General features: G+C 32.4%; 1 protein-coding gene across 2 annotated transcripts in view; it reads left to right on the forward strand.

Moving 5' to 3' along the window:
* The window catches only part of LOC126881788 (putative carbonic anhydrase 3), a 73,769-nt gene that overhangs the window by 39,413 nt on the left and 13,592 nt on the right, over window positions 1–20,764 (forward strand). For both annotated transcript variants that reach the window (XM_050646354.1, XM_050646357.1), the window contains 3 exons: window positions 8,894–9,020; window positions 11,191–11,296; window positions 13,035–13,265. In XM_050646354.1, coding sequence (XP_050502311.1) covers window positions 8,894–9,020; window positions 11,191–11,296; window positions 13,035–13,265 — 464 coding nt within the window. The remainder of the gene's footprint in view (window positions 1–8,893; window positions 9,021–11,190; window positions 11,297–13,034; window positions 13,266–20,764) is intronic.

Below are 20,764 nucleotides of genomic sequence, written 5' to 3' on the forward strand. Positions count from 1 at the left end.
CACACAAGGACGGATCACACATTTACGGCGACAAAACCATTTTATAACTTTAAAGTCTTTATTAGGCACTAAAAGTCTTTATTAGGCCCAAATTCTATAAAAAAAAAGTAGTAAGTGACCTAGGATTTTACATATTGATTGTAAATAATTGATTTGTAGGTATCTAATAAGCATTTTTTTGTTAGGTTTGAACATAAGAACAAAACCTACCTTTTAATTATGTATAAGTAGTTAAAGATCACAATACACAATTTATAGGTACCTATACTTCTACTTAAAACTCCTAGTAAGTACATACCTACCTTACCGAGGAATATTGACAAATATGTAAGCGTATAAAAAAATCTAGTTAGATCTTAAATAAGTGTTTTATTTATTAATAATGACATATAAAAAGTAATTTCACAAAATCAATTACAATAATTAATCGATAATTTCAGTGCCTTCGTCGTCATGCTCTTCGGTTTCTGCGATGTCGTCACTTGCCAGAAACACAGGCATTCGCAGCATGCTTCTTACTACTTCATTATAATATGTCGAAGCTTCCTTTTTTGGTCTTTTTCTAGTATTTGTGATAACAGGATCGGAGGATATCAACACCCAGTTGAATATGTCGGCATTTGTGTTAAGCCGAGATGTCTTTCTGGAGTGAAACTGACGAAGATTCTTGTAGCTTTTTTGGCTAGCTTCTAGTACATCCTCCGACATTTGATCAACTGGTAGAGGCAGAGATTTTATGATGTCCGCTCCATGAAAAAGTATTTTATGAACACTTGCGCTCATTTTATACCATCCATAAGACGACACCGCCAACTTAGCTGTTTCTAAGCAATATACTCTAAATTTTTCTTCATCTATATAATGACAACTTGAAAGAGTTAACAATATATTGGCAAACCGTTCGATTAACTCTTTAGAAAGGCCGGTAATTTCAGCAACAATATCTGGGTTTTTAAAAAATTTTCTGGCTGTGTTGCCGTCATTGCTGTTTCCGCCACCCTGCTTTGGCTGGTCAACAACAAGTCCCATTTTGGTACAAAATTCTGTACTCATATTATCTTTCCTGCGTTTAACTATTGCTTTGGCTTCGTTTCCTCTCGCTTGCCATTGTTGTGTTTCAAGTTTGTAGACGATATGTAGAAGATATTCATAGGTTCTTAAATAAGAATGTAATATTGATAACCCGAATTTATATGAATCTTGATCACAAACCCTTTTATTTAAGTCTTCGATGTTGTTCATGTTTACAGGAGTGGCCTTACAAACATTGCACGCCTGTGTACTCTTTGTCTCAGTAAGAACATTGACCGTCTTTCCGTCGACCATTGTGCATGTGAAAATATGTTTAATACTAATCATCCGTTCACCAAGAGGTACAATGGATGATGTTAATTGCAGGATTTTTTTTCTCTATTTCATCATATTCTGTTTTTGTGTTTAGATCATTTTCTCTTTTTAACTTAAAGGACAAGGGGCGACAAAATCTTGTAGACGATGTCATGTTATTTTTCCAATAAATTTTCTTATGATTGTCTTCTGACAATTCTAACGGAACCATAGTGCATAAAATAATATTTGAGTCCGAATACATGGCATTGTTGATAAAATTTTGTTTATAGATGCTGTGGCCTCCGCTGCCATCTAGACCCCATTTATAATACATATATAAAGTTTCAGTGCTGCCTATATTGTCCAGAATTACTTGTGTCTGAACCTGGGTTAGTCTCTGGATTGTATGGTTCACCAAATCTTGAACTGGAACTACCGCTTCACTCTCACCAATTCGAATGTTTGGCGGATAACACCTCTTTTTCGCTTCCATTATAGTGTGATATGAGGGATAGATGTCAGCACCCCTTTTCTTGGCACCTAGCCGCATTTGGATATATTGTTCCTTAGTAAGTCCAAGGTCTACCATTAACCCCAATGCTTCGTCAGGGGTGTAAGGCATTATACTTGGCGATGATGACTTATATGCCTTTTTCATTTTTCTTAACCTTTTGGGAGTTGAAGTGGCAGCCATTTCTATTACTTGAGCAGCTGTCCTCTTTCCAGACTTCAGAAGACTTGTTTTTGCAGCGGAACACAGTTTTTCTGGTGTATTTTTGGAAATAAGAGATTTTATTTTTCTTACCTTACTTCGTCTTGATGAAGCTTCAAATAACTTTTCTGGTCTGCCAACACGATGAGATGAAGTTCCAGGTTGTGGTGTTGGCGTATATTGACGACACGCAATGATGGTCTCCGGAATATTCAGTGTTCCATTGAGCCATAAAGCTTCTTTTTGATAAAGCGCTCAAACATGCTTTTAGAAGCACGCCATTTTGTGAAAAGTTGACTTACAAACACTTTCACAATGTTTTTTAATTGCTTTTCCACAACAATTGACATATCGTTGCAATTATATTGTTCCTTGATATACTGCACTAATCGTTCATTACATTTAGAATGCGAAAAATTCAAAAACTGTTCATTTCTAAGTACAGTAAATAGTTCATTTTTCTTCACTTTACTCGAATTACAGCGAACACCTACAAAGAAACAGCTATAATTAACAAAGGGGAAACAACGGGAAGCAAACTATAACTAGTTTACAATGACAATAGACTGAACAAGCCCATAAGTTATAAAAATCTGCTTAACTATAATTAACAAAGGGGAAACAACGGGAAGCAAACTATAACTAGTTTACAATGACAATAGACTGAACAAGCCCATAAGTTATAAAAATCTGCTTAACTATGCGTAACTTTTTTTAAAACCCTCTTAAATTACGCACTTGTAAGATTTTTATTAATGAAAAATTAGTGTCTTTCTGTACCATTAAAAATACCTAATAAAATAAATAATCATAGCAGTGAGTTAGTAGAAAATGAGGGTCTTACCTGTGTCTTCACTATCCATGTTAAAGAAAATAAAAATATGTAGCACGGAAATCTTAGCGAGAGTAGTTACTGCGACGAAATTTCGAGAGCAACTGGCCTTTGAAAGCGCGTGAGAAATATGGTCAGTTGTCCGGGCTGTACATTCTTTTGTGTTGCTACCTGCAAATCCTTTTGTTAACTAATTGAAAGGTGGGTTATTTGGCTTGAGGAATGTGCATTATTTATTATATTTCAAGTTGCTCGAAAAATTTAGTTTTGTCGCCGTAAATATGTATTTTGTCCTTGTGTGCGGTGTGCGGTTTATATGTAGGCGAGCGCATGCCGTATCCATTTAAGCAGCTACACCGAGCACGGGCACCCACGTATAGATAGGTACCTTTAAAGAACTATTGCAGCAAATATTTGTACCTTTCTTAAATAGATCATAGTGTTTAGATTAATTTTAGAGTGAAACTGTGTAAAACATTGATTTTTTAAAACATTATTATTCAGAAGTAATTTCCAGTACTAAAATCTTGATTTTAGGTTTTAGATCAGTAATATCATGCTACCGCGCTATATTTAGGTATAATGAGGCAAGTTCAGGAGGCATGTGCCTCCTGATGAGAGAATAATAAGCTTCGAAACCGGTAGAGGTTCTTGCTGCACTCTCTGATTGGACTAGAATAATGATGCGGCTGTAGTTTCGTGTTGCAACGAAATTGAAAATGGTTATTCATTTTTGATTTACATGTTTACTCTGATTGGAGTACGAAGGGAACCATTCTCGTTGGAACTTTACCGCGCTGAGCAGATGGGACGTGAATTATAAATTGTAAAATTCTCTCATCTTTCTTAGTCTCAGCATCCGTTATGGCTTGCAAATTGTAGAAGCCTCAGAGGTGTTACCAGAGAAGGTTCCCATTGTTTTCGATCTATTAGGATGTAGTTTTGACAACACCTTTTGATGTTGTTTTATGTGCTATTAGATTGAAAACTTAGTGTTTAAATTATAATACACAAAACCGGTATATTTATGTTTCGTCCATCTTTGACAAGGTCAAATTTAAGGACGTTATCCATTTATTGTACGCAAGAGTATTAGGCCAGGGTAATAAGAAAAAAATATACCCTATTCGTGACACTTCAACAGCCAGGATACTGATGCGTTTTTTTCGACAGGTAATACCTATAAAAACAAATTGTAACTATTTCCTGCGTAGGATCTGGCGGCCATTTTTATTTATAAACAATTTAGTGTCAAAAAAGGGCCTTTTTCCTTTTTTTTCAAATTAATGGAAAACAGTAAGACTTATGGTTTTCGTAGTACAGACATCTTCAAGAGAATGGAACAAACTTTAAAATGGCGTATTACAAAATTTAATACACTCTTTTATTGTTAATATAATTGCGCAAAAAGGTCAAAATTTCAAAAAAAAAATTATTTCGCAATTACTATTGTAAAAGTAACTGTAGAGCTTTGTCAAATAAGGGTTCTTTCGTGCTTAATACGTGACAAAAACTTCAAAGCGATTCATTCAATTGTTTAAATTTCATTCAAATTGTTTTTCCCAGAGAGCTTTTTTTGCAATAACATAAGTCAAAAAAATATTGATAGAATCATTCTACATGTGTCAAATAAAATAGCATGAACTAAACTTTCAAATTATTTTAAAAAAGTGAATAAAAAGTGCATTTATTAATAATAAATAATTATGCAAAAGTATCGTCAATTTTTCCTTATAAACTTTTTTGAATAACTTTTTTCAAAAAACTCTATTTTTTTACCGTCTTTTAGGTGCACAACTACCAAGTAATGTTATGTATATGATAATTGATGAAACAATGTAATAAATACACATAATTTATTATATAAAAAAGTAAAAAGTTTATAAGGAAAAATTGAACATACATTTGCATAATTATTTATTATTAATATTTTATTCACTTTTTTTAAACCAATCTGAAAGTTTAGCTCATGCTCTTTCATTTGACACCTGTAGAATGGTTCTAACATTATTTTCTTCTGACTTATGTTATTGCAAAAAAGCTCTCTGGGATAAACAATTTGAATAAAACTTAAAAAATCAAATGAATCGCTTTGAAATTTTTGTCACCTATTAAACACCAAAGAACCCTCATCTGACAAAAATTTCGAAGCTGTACACTTATTTTTACAATAGTTATTGCGAAATTAATTTTTTTGAAATTTCGCCATTTTTTGCAATAATATTAACAATAAATGAGTGTTGTTCTGAAGCTATTTCCTTGTGGCATTTTTATGATTAATTATTTATATGGGAAATAAGCCACAATTAAAATGAAAAAAATAATTTTATTAACGTTTCGACGCCCAAATCGGGTGCCGTTGTCAAAATACAAAATATTACAGTAATATTTTGTATTTTGACAACGGCACCCGATTTGGGCGTCGAAACGTTAATAAAATTATTTTTTTCATTTTAATTGTGGCTTATTTCCCATATAAATAATTAATAATAAATGAGTGTATTAAACTTTGTAATACGCCATTTTAATGATTTTTCCATTCTCTCGAAGATGTTTGTACTAAGTTCTTTGTACATAAGTCTTACTGTTTTTCATTAATTTGAAAAAATGGAAAAAGACCGTTTTTTGACACTAAATTGTTTATAAATAAAAATAGCTGCCAGATCCTACGCAGGAAATAGTTACAATTTGTTCTTATAGGTATTACCTGTCGAAAAAACGCTTCAGTACCCTGGCTGTTGAAGTGTCATGGAAAAAACCTTATTACCCTGGACTAATCTAGGTACGCAAGTACCTCTAGGAACAATTAAAACGATCGAAAATATCTACCAGAATAACACAATAAAAGTAAAAGTAAAATAACTAACTGACCCAATTGAAGCTGGCAAAGGGATAAGACAGGAAGATTCCCTGAGTCTTCTGTTGTTTGACCTGATCATGAATGAAATATTAAAAAAAGTAAGGACTAAAAAACGATACGAAATGGAAAAAACAACTTAAAATAATCTGCTATGTAGACGGTGCAATGCTAATCTCTTAAAGTCAAGATGATTTACAACGTATGCTGCACCAATTTAATAGAACCGCCAAAAAATGTTAATTTCCCCAAAAAAGGTAAAATGCATAATTATATACATATAACAGCAAATCTACTAAGATTTAAATTAGAGCTGGAGGGTCAGATAATAGAACAAGTGGTGGATTCTAAATATCTAGGCATTACACTATCTATCTACGGAAAGCTCGAACAGAAGTGGAAGATCAAGTGAATAGTGCAAATATAGCCACAGTGTGCGGGGCGCCTGAATGAAACAATATGAAGAAATAAAAATATGGAAAAAGAAATGAAAGGGGGAATTTACAAAACAGTCATTAGACCAATAATTACATACGCGGCAGAAACACCACCTGGCACAGAGAGGGAGAAATAATGCTAGAAATAGCAAAGGTAAAAACCCTTCGAAAAATCTATGGCAAGACTATATAACAAAGCAAGTATACGACAGATATGCAGGATGGAGAACATTAATAACTCGGTAAGAAACAGAAGAGTAGAATGGAAAGAGCACATAAGCCGAATGACAACAAATATAGAGTAATAAGGACGGCGAGCGATGTTCCCCGATAGAAAGACCATCAGTGGGAAGACCACAAAAACGATGGAACGACAACTTACTGGAGGCACATTGAAAAAACAGATAGTGTCATGTCTACACAAAATAAAGAAGAACAGGAAGAAAATGTTGATATATTAGTAGACTTATTTAATACAATATACAAAGTAGACTTTAAATAGGATATAACGCAGAAGCAAGACCTTCTCCTTCCTTTTTGTTCTATTCTCAAGACTACAAATGCTAAAATCTGAAGTTAAAACTCGAATAAGTCATGTAGTAAAATTGTTTTTAAAAAGAATATAAATCGCGTAAATAAAAAAAAATTGAAAAAGAAATAGATGATAATAATTTCAATAATTTTTGAATCAAAGATGGACTAGGAATCGGGAAGGCATTATTTGCATTAAACTTGATAACCTAGAGAAAAATGGATATTAATTTAATGCCATACATTACATAATATATGCTTAGCCTATTGCTGATCTCCAAAATACACCATCAAACCAGAAAACAGTATAGGTGTGGATCCCGCGTCTGAAAAAAAAGTTGATTAATAGCAAGCTGAAAATTTGTTAATAGCTTAAGGGTGTCTAGTCAGACAAACTTTGATATATGGGAACACTGGAACAGGGGCAGTTTTAATTGTGGAACAGGTTAAATATTTGGAACGGTCAGACCACGAAAACGGCACATTTGTTTTGTCAGACAGAACAGACTTAAACTCTCCCAACAGAGATTAAACTCTCATGCAAAAATCAGAATGCTATTTATCACCTGTCACAATTCCTGTCATTTGACATATTCTACATGTTCCACTCATTAAAACGCCCATTTGGTGATAAATAGCAGTCTGATTTTTGCATGAGAGTTTAATCTCTGTTCGGAGAGTTTAAGGTTGTTCTGTCGGACAAAATACATGTGCCGTTTTCGTGGTCTGACCGTTCCAAATTTTTAACCTGTTCCACAATTAAAACTTCCCCTGTTCCAGTGTTCCCATATATCAAAGTTTGTCTGACTAGACACCCTTAAGCTATTAACAAATTTTCAGCATTCTATTAATCAACTTTTTTTCATACGCGGGATCCAGACCTAGTATTAAAAAGGTTATAATTCCAGAATAAACAAATTATGTTCCATATAAAAAAGATCAAGGCAGGTTTTGTTTATATTTGATTCAGAGTTGGACCACCATCTCCACATAGCTATTTCAGCATCCTTATGCCTCATCGGTGAAGCTCAGAAGTCTCAACTCTGAAGTCTCAAATTATGTTCCATAATAAAAAAACTAAAAAGTAAGGAAGGGAGCGGAAGAGCTTCAGATGGATTTACTGTTAAAACATGGTGATAATTTTGGATGTATACTGTAAATTTACAGGATAGTGGATTAAAGAAAAAAGGGCTTCTTCTACTTTGTTGGTGATCGTTGATTATTACGGAGGAATTGAGATTAAGTATTTCGTTATTTGTGCAATACAGAAACACATAAAAAAGACTGAGGGGACCTATATCCAGCAGTGGATAGATCCGGGTTGAATATTATGATGATGATGATTTCATTATTGGAATTATTTAATCAATATATCAAACTACAAAAGCTAAATACCTAATATATCAAACCAGAAAATACCTCAAAAGCTTCCAGCTTTCTCAAAAAGTCAACGTTGGTAATTCCAGATTCGACGCCATAAAGAACAATAGAGCGGATATACCATTTTACCATCCGATATCTGATTTGAAGCTTACGTCTGTGCTTACTCAGAAACATCTGAGACAAGACAAAAAAGCAAGAATCTATAAAGCATTAATTAGACCTATATTGAGTTATACGGCGGAGACAAGACCTGACACATCTAAAACGAGACGACTACTAGAAACAACAGAGATGAAAATACTCCGACGAATACCAGGGAAAAGTCTGTTGGATGGGGAGAGAAGCGAAAACATAAGAAGATCCTGCAATATAGAAAACATAAATGGATGGGTGACAAAACGGAAACAGGAGTGAAACGAATACATTAGTAGAATAGCAGAGGATAGGATAGTACGAATAGCACGAGATAAGTCACCAAATGGACGAAGAAGTATTGGCAGACCAAGAAAAAGATGGTGCGATAACCTAAACAATTTAGGAGGCTAATATTGAAGAAGAAACAGGCCTACATACAAGAAGGAAGAAGAAGAAGAGGTCTGTGCTTACTCAGAAATTTCCTCATTTTGCAGAAGGCTGCTCTTGATTTCTGTATTCTTGATCGAATGTCTAATTCCGGATTTAGATCTTCAGTAATTATTTAATTCACTATTTTGTAATTAATTCACTAAAAATAAATTAAGATTGTTACTTTTTACTACTACTTGGGATCGTTTCTTTATTATGTATTTTATATACCAACAATTATGTTTTAGTTGTGATAACCTTCACCCCAGAGAATAAAGAAGCCGTGAGTTTAGCTGGAAGTGTATTACCTGAAACGTACATTTTTGATAATTTACACTTTCACTGGCCTTCTGAACATACCATTAATGGAAAATAGTAAGATTTTTATAAAGTATGAAAAATTATGTTAAAATTTTATTTCTTAAGGAATTTAAATATTTAATACCACATTTCCACGCTTAGGCACCATCTGTCTACCTCCAAATTCCGGTGCTCCATTAACTTCCAAAGACATCCACTCCAATACAGTCTTAGCTTTCCTCTTTACGCTTTTCTGGTAAACTCTACTATAACTTCTAATGGGCCATCTAGTTTTTTCCATCCACAGAAGATATCCAAACTACTTGAGACGATTCTTATCTATTCTGTCCGTTAATTGTTGTGACGTTTAATTTTTTATATCTCCTTCCAAGATAGTCTGTCTTTAGTACAAACATTTAATTTTCTTTTTGCATTATGTTAGATTACATTAAAATGAGTCCACAAATCCTATTCCAATCCTAATTTTTGCTTTTTCTATAAAATATCGGTCTCATCATGCTGGATTAAGACTTTGTAACAAACTAACTCCTTACGCTACGTCCCTGGAGGTGACTTTAATATTAAGATCGTCAAACCCTCAAGCATATGGCTTTTCAAAGGCCCTGTACTTTGTGAAGTGACCCACATATATCGTGTGTGTGGTCTTCTTACCGTTGCCTATATATTTTGCAGATGTGAATATAATAACGCTAAGTATGTATTATGTATTAGCTTTTGCTTTCAGTTAGCGTGCAACTTTTATAGGGTAAAGACGAATACACAGCTCGATGGATTATCGTGATTTTCATTGTAAACAACACTAAACTCTGAGATTAATTATTATTATTAGTATATATATAATCATATCCCTTCTACCATACAATGGTGTAGGGTTGCAACATTAATCTGCCAAATTAACATATCTAGTTTTACATAGGTACTTACAAATATACAAATTACACTTTTACATCTAATTCTACATTTCTAAAATTAATTTCATTAATTCTATAAAAGTATCAATTATCTATATACAAATTTTTTCCACTCTTTTCTGTCTGTGCTATCGCTTTGGCATCTATCCAGTTTGATCTTTTCTTTTGCAGAATGGCTCCTATTGCTTTATCCCATGTTTGTCTGGGTCTTCCTCTTTTTGGGATAAACAATTAGAATAACTCTTAAACTAATTAATGGATCGGTGTCAAATTTTGAGGGTTTATTAAGTACCCCAATACCCAACTTTGGGTGTGAAACACTAAAGTTCTAATGTAGTTTTAGTAAAAGTTATTAACAAATAACGATTTTCACTTATTTTTCAGTTTACGTAGCAACAAATTATCTTCTTAACTTTAAAAAATCGGCATTTTGAAGTTTTTTTAATGTTCTAAAAAATTAAATTTTGTAATTTTATGTCAATTATTTAGCTTTTGAATGGGGTGCAAAAAATCGAAAAAATCGCGATTTTTGCACTAAATTGTTAATAATTAAAAAGCGGACACGAACTCTAGGCAGGAAACAGGTAGGTTTTCATTCTATAGGTATACAATAACTAAAAAAGTAGTCAGCTATCTGGATCTTTGAGTGTCCCGAACATGGTCTATTTCTAGCTTATTACCCTGGAGTAAATGCTTTTGAGCGTTGGGGATCTTCCTCGGCTTCGCTTGTCTGCCCGTGATCTCCACTCCAGCAATTTTTTGTCTATCTGTCGTCTTTAATTCTTGCAACATGTCCCACCCATCTACATTTTTATCTTGTACATAATACGTTCGATGATAACTTCCCCTCCGGATCGCCCACGAACTTCCTCGTTTCGTGCTCTATGTTCTAAGCTTATTCCAAGCATTGATCTCTCCATTTTACGTTGCGTCCTTCCCAATTTTTCAGATATTTTTGTGAGAGTTAAGGTTTCTATTCCGTATGTGAGGAGTGGTAGAACGCACTGGTTAAAAGCTTTCCTTTTTAAATGGATTGGTATATCTGTTTTAAACACGTCTCTTATTTTTCCAAATGCAGCCCAACCTAAAGTTATTATTCTGAGTAACTCGCATGTTTGGTTGTGCAATATGATCTCTGTAATTGAAAAATACAAGATATTATTTTTTTCATTTTTGTGGTTAACGCTCTTTTTGTAATATATACATATTATAGTTATAAATATGCTTACATCCCGAAGTGGTTTATTTTGAACATAATATTTATATTTTTGATCATCTTTTGCCGCTAAGTAATATTCAATTAATAATTTTAGTTATCCACTTGAAGCACATTTTGTACATTACGCCAGATCTGCTGGCAGTGTAGCTGAAGGGTTGAAGAGACCTAATGGAATTGCTGTCTTGGGTGTTTTATTGGAAGTAAGTTAAAAGTGCCTTATATACTCTAAGATCAAGATCCCACTATACATAGAATTAGTACTTTCATAAGTAAATCACACTTTTATATAAATTTAACAATAGGAGAATACATTAATAACAGGTTGCCAAAAAGTGGCCGCCAATAGGTTGTAACGTGATCGTTACGTTTGTTGCTCCAGGTAACAAAAATTTAGACGAAGACAGAAGGTTCGCTTTTTAAGACATTTATTTTAGAATCAAAACATTACAAATGATAAGATAATTAGCCTTATTTACTACTCGTTAATTTCGTTAATAAAATATATTTATAACCTACGTATCGAACATTAGGTTCGGGTTGATGTGACGATATCTGGTACATGAATGAATACTATCGCGTGGATTAGGAATTAAATTTATTAATATGAAACGGACATATAAGGAGAGGAAAACTCGCTCAGCTCACCAGCGGAAAAGACATGTAGGGAAATACGATCAACGCTCGTAAAAGGATAGGTAAGAGGAAAACGGTCGGATTCGTTCAACACACCAAAACGACGGCGGAAAATAGTCGGGATAACTCACCTCTTATACCTCGTTGTTGTTTATTATTCTGCGATCAACGCTCCAAGAATAATAATCAACTAGGTTTTTCGTTCCGACTTTTATATCGTATGAGACGGTACAAAAACACGTTTTACCTAATTCATTGGCGTACTCTAGACGATAAAATTATATTATCGTCACAAGGTTTAATTAAATTAACAGTAATTCATTTTTGAAACAAAAATCGTTCATGGCATAGATACATGTTTTTTTATATCAAATTAAAGGTAAGTTTTTCTAATACGATGATATATGGTTGCCTGCGAAAAATGGAGGCAAATTAGGGTTGCCAGCTGTTAAAAATGAAAGGCATCATGGATAAAACTAAAGAAAGCTAGCGCGCAACACCACTGATTTGACAAGGTTAACAGTGTTTGATGGAGAATGAAAATTGTTCAAGCAGTCTTCTCGTCAAACCAGTGGCTTTGGGAGCGTTCAAGTATTACGTAACGCGATTTTTGAAGATTTTTAACCCCCCCCCCCTACGTAACGCACTCTTATGGGAGTTTAACTATTGCGTAATGCAATTTTTGAAGATAATTTTAATAAATAGGTGTTTAGGATCGAAGAGTTCTGCAGTTATACAGGGTGACTAATAAAGAATGGACCAAGTTATAACTGTATGTTTGGAATTATTCTTCTTCTTTCTTTACTATAGGCGAATGGCCTGTTTAAACTTGATCCACTTTTTCTAGCTCCAACTATACGTCTTTGTCTTGTTGTCGATTTATCTCGAGCGATTCTCATTATCATCAGCAAAAAGTTATGGGGCAAAAAAGAAAATTGCTTTCATTCGTGTTTTTTTCTTGCTTTTCTTTTGAATATATTTTTGTAAAAAAAATATTTTTGACTTTAAAATGTGATATTTCGATAATGTGATATTTCGATAGTAAATTTAACTAGGAACAATTTTCCTGTAGACGTGTTTGTACCAAAGGTGTATAGTACTCTCTCTAATTCACCCTGTGCCTAGGGCCTAATTCACCCCTTTCTCAAAAACGCACCTATTTAAATGGTAGCACTCCGCGGTTTTTTCAAATATAGATGTCTATTGACCATAATATGAGACAATAAAATCTCGTTAACGTTGTAGTTACTTTTAGCTCTTACTTTTAACATAATCAATAGCCTATTAATATATTCTATTTTTTAGTTATCTTTCGATACAAACCCAGCATTTGAATCAATTATAAGAGCGTTGCCGAATATAACGGAAAGTATAAAAAAGCCAGTTGAACTGGATAAACCAATCTCATTGGCCGCTTTCGTTCCAGCAAATAAGAAATCGTATTTTTACTATGAAGGATCGTTGACTACGCCGGATTGTAATGAGGCCGCACTTTGGACAGTTTTTACGCAACGTGCAAAAATTGGATACAAACAGGTACCTACCTAATTATTTTCTTTAAGTACTATTTCTTCTAAGAATATATTTATTATGTTTTTATAACAGTCTTAATCATCATGAGGGTGGATTCATCATATTGCAATCAGAATTATTAACTAATCCTCTTTCCTATGTTATTGACATGTTTCCTTAGTTCGTTATCCAACTTTAACTCCTTTCAATGATCTACCTCAATCATAACGAAATTAGTCCCAGACTTTCCCAGAGTCCAACGAAAGTTTGTAAACCAAACCAAACTATCTATTTAAGGCTATGGGTACATAATTCGCAAATATTTTACGGCTATCCCTACCTTTCTGTCTTTACATGGCAAATTACGTGTAGTAAAATTCACAATGGTATGGATATGTATATATTACTAGAATGTCATTCTACTTGACAATGTCATAACTAGCTTAAAGAGATGGCTTTTGAATGTTCTTGGATAACTGTTATTTTTTGTATAATTGCAAATTATTAATTCAGATAATAAATGTGATTATTTCATTCATAGGAGATTCTGACCAATAGAAAGCTACAGAAATCTGAATTAAATCGATAATTTTTGATAATCTCCCGTCGTTAAGTATATTACGTCAGATGCCCTTCGTTGCTACGAAAAAATACATTCAGTGACATTAATGACAATTAATGTTTTAAAAATTATAAAAGTGATGACTTTCAATCGTCAAATATTTATAAAAACTGTGTGTTTAATGGTACTTACATAAATAAATTACAATAAAATTTTGGTTTTGAACAGTTTTATTCATGAAATAATCGCAACAAATTGCACTCGACCTCTGAAATTAATATAGAATTTTTGCTCTCGTGACACTTTGACATAATTTCACTCGCCTTCGGCTCGTGAAATTAAAACTGTCAAAGTGTCACTCGGAAAAATTCAATAATTTCAGAGCTCTTGTGCAATTACTACTGATAATTTTTTCACTAGCTATGTATTCAGTGATTGTAATAATTTATATGTACCTACAACAAAAACTAATACTCAATCGAGAAAAGAAGAAAAGTGTTAAAGTGATTTTTTAATAAACGGAATAACTTTTAACTTTTAACGGAAACTTTTTTAATAAATGGAACGCTTACAATTTTGAACATCTTTAACTACAAAATACTTGGATCACAGAATATTTCTTGATGTATTCTCTGCTTCTATCTTCCATAAATAATACACAATAAATAATTTTTTATAAAGTTCACCTTTTAAATCAATTATTTATCAAATACACTATATTATATCAATATTATTTAATCAACAATTCAAAATATTCCCGATTCATGTCAAATAATTATTTATAATTGTCACTGATTGTCAGTGTCTGACTGACAATATTCTATTCGACTGAGTGCGTTGTATGACAAAGATAGATTTAGAAAATTACCACGGACATTGTGTTCCTTTTTTTCGAATCCTGAAAAAACCAATAAATATTTTGGAAAAATCTAAACGCAGAATGAAAGACTAAATTATTACCGAGGGCCGAAAGTCCCTTAGAATAAATAAAAAGTTTATTTTGAATGAGATATTTGAAATTAAAAATACCACTAAATTTTCTCTTAGTTTTTCACCCATGTAACTTATTAAAATAAACATTATAGAAGTTCTCAGGGACTTTCGGCCCTCGCTAATAACGCAGTCTTTCATTCTGCGTTTAAATTTTTTAAAAATACGTATTAGTTTTCTCAGGATTCGAAAAAAATTAATCCCCATTTGAATAGCATTGCAGCCGAAAAAACGTACCGATCCTCTTAAACAGAATTATAAAAAAATATTCGTATTTTGGACTCTATAGCGTCTCATTTTGGACGCTGTAGCGAATGTCACTGCTTATTATAGAGTCCCTTTCGTCAACTTTGTTCGTTGTCTGCTAGCCTTATAAATTGTAAAAGGTAGAGATTAAGGATGTATCTAGAAAGTAGTTCCACGAGAGAGGTTTTCAGGCTTCGGATCTGAGACTTATCATTTCGTTACTAGATTTTACTACAGCGTCCAAAATGCGAATTATTTTTACAATATTGCTTAATAGACAGTTTGGCTTTATTTCGATCATGTAGCCTCTGGACCACCATGTAGCCCAGATAGTCTGGGAAGATTGAAACGTACGTAAAGAGATGATTGATCATCTCTGAACCAAAATGAAACATAACCTGTCTTTTATTCAATCATAACCTTGGTATCTTTTAATTGCATATTATTTTTCCCTTTGTTAATCCTTGCGTATTGTTAATGTGTATGTAGGTACTTGTACTATGCTTCTGGTATATGTTTTTAACTATGGTCTTTTCTGTTCCAATCATTATTATGCCAGAATGTTTATTCGATTATTTCACGGCCTAACTGAACCTAACATAATATGAACAACATAATTTTGATACTTTAAAGGGGACAAACATAGTGGAAGCAGTTTCCGCTTACGGGCAAACCGCGCGAATCTGAGCGGTTGTCGCGCGCGTGAAGGGTAACACAGTGAAGACGGGTAAAAGCGAGAAAAATGGTTCAAATTTGTCAGTTGCGTCTATAACTTATAACAAAATTTCGTCTTCTGATGACGATACGATTGCTTTTGATACTGTTTTGACTAAACTGAAAAGAAAAAAGTTGGAATACATTTTCTTAATCGCGAAAGAATAATTTATGGAGAATATCATCATCTATTTCAAAACTTAAAATAAGATAATGAAAGAAAGTGAAATATCGTTCTCCTTCGTGTCCCAAATATGGGATCTTTCAAAAACGGCAGCAATTAATACCTCTTTATTCATTGTACACACATTAAAACATTAAAACCACGCGGAAAAAACTAAATTCTCATTCGAGTAAATGCAGTCAGTAGGGCTTACAATACCGGAATTCCGGGATCCCGAATACCGGGATCCCGGACGATTTTTGTCCGGTATTCGATAACGGTATTTATAATAAAAATACCGGTATTTCGGTATTAGCTTAATTTATAAAAAGTGAATTAATGCACAATAAACTTTCTTCTAAGGTATTTTTTGCTATTACAAGAAATTATTTTTGAAGATAAACAAACAATATCATTGTAAAAAATACATAGTGTATAAATTAGACTCACTTATTTTCTGAATTATTAACAATAATTGAAAATATGTAAAAATAAAACTATGTTTATTTTCAATAAAACCACATTTAGTTATTTTAAGTTATTTATACTTTTAGGTGGCATGACTGTGCAATTTTAGTTTCAATGATATTTGTAAATTATTTGATAGTTGTCAAAAACTCACAGCGTAAGAAATAGCATTGTTCTTGATTCTCTTTTTAGGTTTGTATTTTTAAGTTATTTTATATTAATGTTTATAATCTTTATTGTACATATTGTAAATAAACTCTTTTTAGATGAATTCATACTGCTATCTCTTACAAGAATAAGAGTAGGAAACAACTCTTATAAATCAAGAACTTCCGCTGACCAAGCGAAAATAGCGATAAAAATAGATTTTCAAGCCGTTATTTGTACAAATTAAGGATGAATATTGCATCAATGAGAATTTGTGTTGCTATAGAACAGCGGTTCTCAATCTTTTTGTGTCATGTACCACCAAATACTTTTTATTATTTTTGGTACCACCTAACTGAAATACATATCTAATTAGGTGATCTAATTAACTATAATAGTGGTGCTGATTTTGGCTGTTTTTGCGTTTTGTGTACCACCTCAAAAAATGAAATGTACCACCAGTGGTACATGTACCACAGATTGAGAACCGCTGCTATAGAAGCAAGCAGTAGTGATAGTAAGAATAATGTATATATAAATTTAAGTGGTTGCAGCCAACAGAGTCCCGTTTCTATTATGAAATGCCTGCTGAGAATTATCATTCTGAACTATTTCGTCTGAAAAAAGTAAAAAATGTTTTAGCATCTATGAAATCAAGAGGATGCTTTAGAACATGTACCATTACCTTAGATGATAATTTGAAAGTGATTTATTTTGATTCAGATGGTGATGTGGTTTATCAAAATGAGTACCTACAACAGACCTTATTACCAGTGTATGAGAAGAAAGAAGCGATTGAACAATCTCCACCATTAGTCGAGTTGCTCCAGAAACTTGGTGAAACTAGTATACATAAAGTTGAAAAGAAAAATTACAAAAAAATAAAAGATGATTTCGTACTTCGAAATTTTGATGGTAAAAATGTTCCAATGAATTCATGGCTCAAGACCTTCGAATCAGAATGTTCGCGATGTGAGGTAGATACTGATAAAGACAAGATTTTGATTCTACGTCTGTTTCTTGATGGAATAGCAAAGGAATGGTTTGAATCAAAAATAATAACATTAGGCTTAGATAACAGTTTTGAGGTATGGAAAGTTAATTTTTTTGATAGTTTTTGTGAAACAGGTTGGGATAATCATAGAAAAGCTTATTCTTTTAAGTATATAGGTGGTAGTCTTGTTGATTATGCATTTAGCAAAGAAAATTTATTGCTAAATATCAAAAATGATTTTCCTATTGATATATTAATTGATTTAATTGTGACAAATTTGCCAATTCATATACAAAATAATATTAATAGAGCTGAGGTTACAACAATGGAAAAATTGATAGGTGAGTTACGAAAATTGGAGAGTTCAGTTATAAGCAAGAAGAATAAATCAGAGACAAACCCAAATTTTGTACAAATACCTACCAAATTAAATACAATAATACCAAAAGAAAAAAATAGTTGTCAATATTGTGATAAAAAAGGATTCCCTGGGAGGTTTCATCCAGAGGCAATGTGTCGTTTAAAGCAAAAAGATAGAAGGACAATACAAGAAAACAAATCAAATGATATTCAATATGTTAATAATATTGCTATACAGGAGACATTAAATGAAACGGTAACTGACCAAAAAAACTGAATTTGCTGCCATTGATCAAATTAAAAGTATTCCTAAATAATAGAGAATTATGTGGAATCTATGACCCAGGTTCGAATGTTACTCTTCTGAATTCGAAGGTAGCAGGTAAGTTGGGACTAGTTATTCATGAAGATAGGAATATGTTTAAAACGATAAATGGCAGAACAAATTTTACAGGAAAACTAATTGCAAAAATGAAAATTAATAAAATTGAGAAAAATGTTAATCTTTTTGTAATTAATGATGAATATTTCGAGTATGATATTATACTTGGATTGGGTTCTATTTTGAATTTTCAAATGAAACAAGATTTTGATTTAGAAATTTATCAAAGATTAGATCTAGATATTGAAGAGACGATTGAAAAGTTTAATCACAATGTTAATTTGACAGAATATTCAATAAACTTTAATGAAGGAATTCCCACAGAGCTTTTTGAAGCAAAATTAGAACATTTAAAGCCAGAGCAGAAAAGTAAAATAGAAATATTACTAAATAAATATGACAATATTTTTGTAAAACATAAATTTGATATTGGGCAAGTTCAAAATAATGAAGCTCAAATTAAACTTTTAGAACATAAATTTGTCGCAAAGAAGCCATACAGATGCTCACTAGAGGACCAAAAAGAGATAGAATTTCAAATTGAACAATTCTTAAAAGCAAATTTAATAGAAGAATCATCTTCGCCCTTTGCAGCACCCGTTACATTGGCTCTTAAAAAAGATGAAGGATCTAAAACAAGATTATGCATTGATTTTCGTGAATTAAACAAATTAATTGTTCCCGAACCACAACCTTTTCCATTAATTGACGAGATTTTGACCAAAACAAGGAATGCTAAATTCTTTACTACTTTAGATATAAATTCTGCTTTTTGGTGTATTCCAGTTCGGAATAAAGATAAATATAAGACAGCTTTTGTTACACAAGATGGTCATTGGCAATGGAAATGCTTACCTTTTGGGCTTAAAACATCACCAGCAATATTTCAAAGAATTTTAAGTAATATTATCAGAAAACATAATTTAAACCCATTTTGTATAAATTATATAGATGATATTTTAATATTTTGAGTATCATTTGAAGAACACTTAGAGCACATTGAAAGACTCATGAAAGCCATTCTTGAAGAGGGATTTAGGCTTAAACTTCTAAAATGTAATTTTGCAAGAGAAGAGGTAAAATATTTGGGACACATTGTGAGAAACAATTCAGTTCGTCCTTTACATGATAATTTAATATCGATCAGAAATTTTCCAGCACCAGATACCAGAAAAAAAATACGACAGTTTTTGGGAAAAGTAAATTTTTACCACAAATATATAAAAGATTCAGCTAGGTTATTAGAGCCATTACATAATTTACTTAGAAAAGATATTAAATTTCACTGGTCTTTAAGCTGCCAAACAGCCTTTGATAAGGTAAAGAGTATCCTCTGCTCTGAACCTATTCTAGCTATTTTTGACCCAAATGCTCCTACAGTTATATATTCCGATGCTAGTATTTTAGGAGTTGGTGCAGTTCTCAAACAAAAACAAGAAGATGGAGAAATGAAACCTGTGGCTTACTTTTCAAAAAAATTGAACAAATATCAGAAAAACAAAAAAGCAATTTTTTTAGAATGCCTGGCAATTAAAGAAGCATTAAAATTTTGGCAATACTGGCTAATGGGAAGAAAATTTGTCGTTATTACTGATCATAAGCCCCTTGAGGGAAGAGAACTTCGTACAAGACCAGTTGAAACCTTTCTAGAAACCCAGATTTGGAAAATATAGAAAATGCAGAAACATTTATAAAAACAGTGAACCTAGTGACATTAACTGAGATAAAACAAGACCAGAATAATAATCGACAAGCTATAGATAAAATGATAGGAACAATTTCCAACCAAGATGTATTCTATAAATTAAGGAAGAACCAGAAAAAAATAATATTATCCAAAGATTTTGGAGTGGAGTTAATAACAAAAATTCACAAATTTTTTGGTCATATTTGTGCTGGTAAAGTAATTAACAAAATTAGGAATTTTTACTACATTAAGAATTTGGATTTACTGGCAAAAGATATCTGCCAGAAATGCGAGATCTGCTGTAAAAATAAAACAAGAGTAGGTCCAAAATATGGTCTCTTGTCACAATTAGGTCCGGCAAAAGAACCTTTCGAGATAATGTCCCTAGATACAATAGGAGGATTTGCTGGCAATCATTCAACAAAAAAATACCTCCACTTACTTGTAGATCATTTTACCAGATATGCATTTGCAGTTACTTCCAAAAATCAGACGACAGGTGATTTTATTAAACTAATCTCTAAAATTCAAGATAAACACCCCATAAAAACATTATTAACAGATCAGTATCCGGGAATTAATTCCAAAATATTTAGAAATAATATGAAACAGTTAAATATTCAACTGGTTTTTACAGCAGTGGACTGCCCATTTTCGAATGGTTTAAATGAAAGACTTAATCAAACATTAGTTAATAGGATAAGATGTAAACTAAATGAAACTAGAAGTAGAGCATGGACAAAAATAGCTGAAGAATGTATAGATGAATATAATAGAACAGATCATTCCGTAACCGGATACAGCCCAGAA

The sequence above is a fragment of the Diabrotica virgifera genome, chromosome 1, assembly GCF_917563875.1.
Source record: "Diabrotica virgifera virgifera chromosome 1, PGI_DIABVI_V3a".
NCBI classification, from domain to species: Eukaryota; Metazoa; Arthropoda; class Insecta; order Coleoptera; family Chrysomelidae; genus Diabrotica; species Diabrotica virgifera.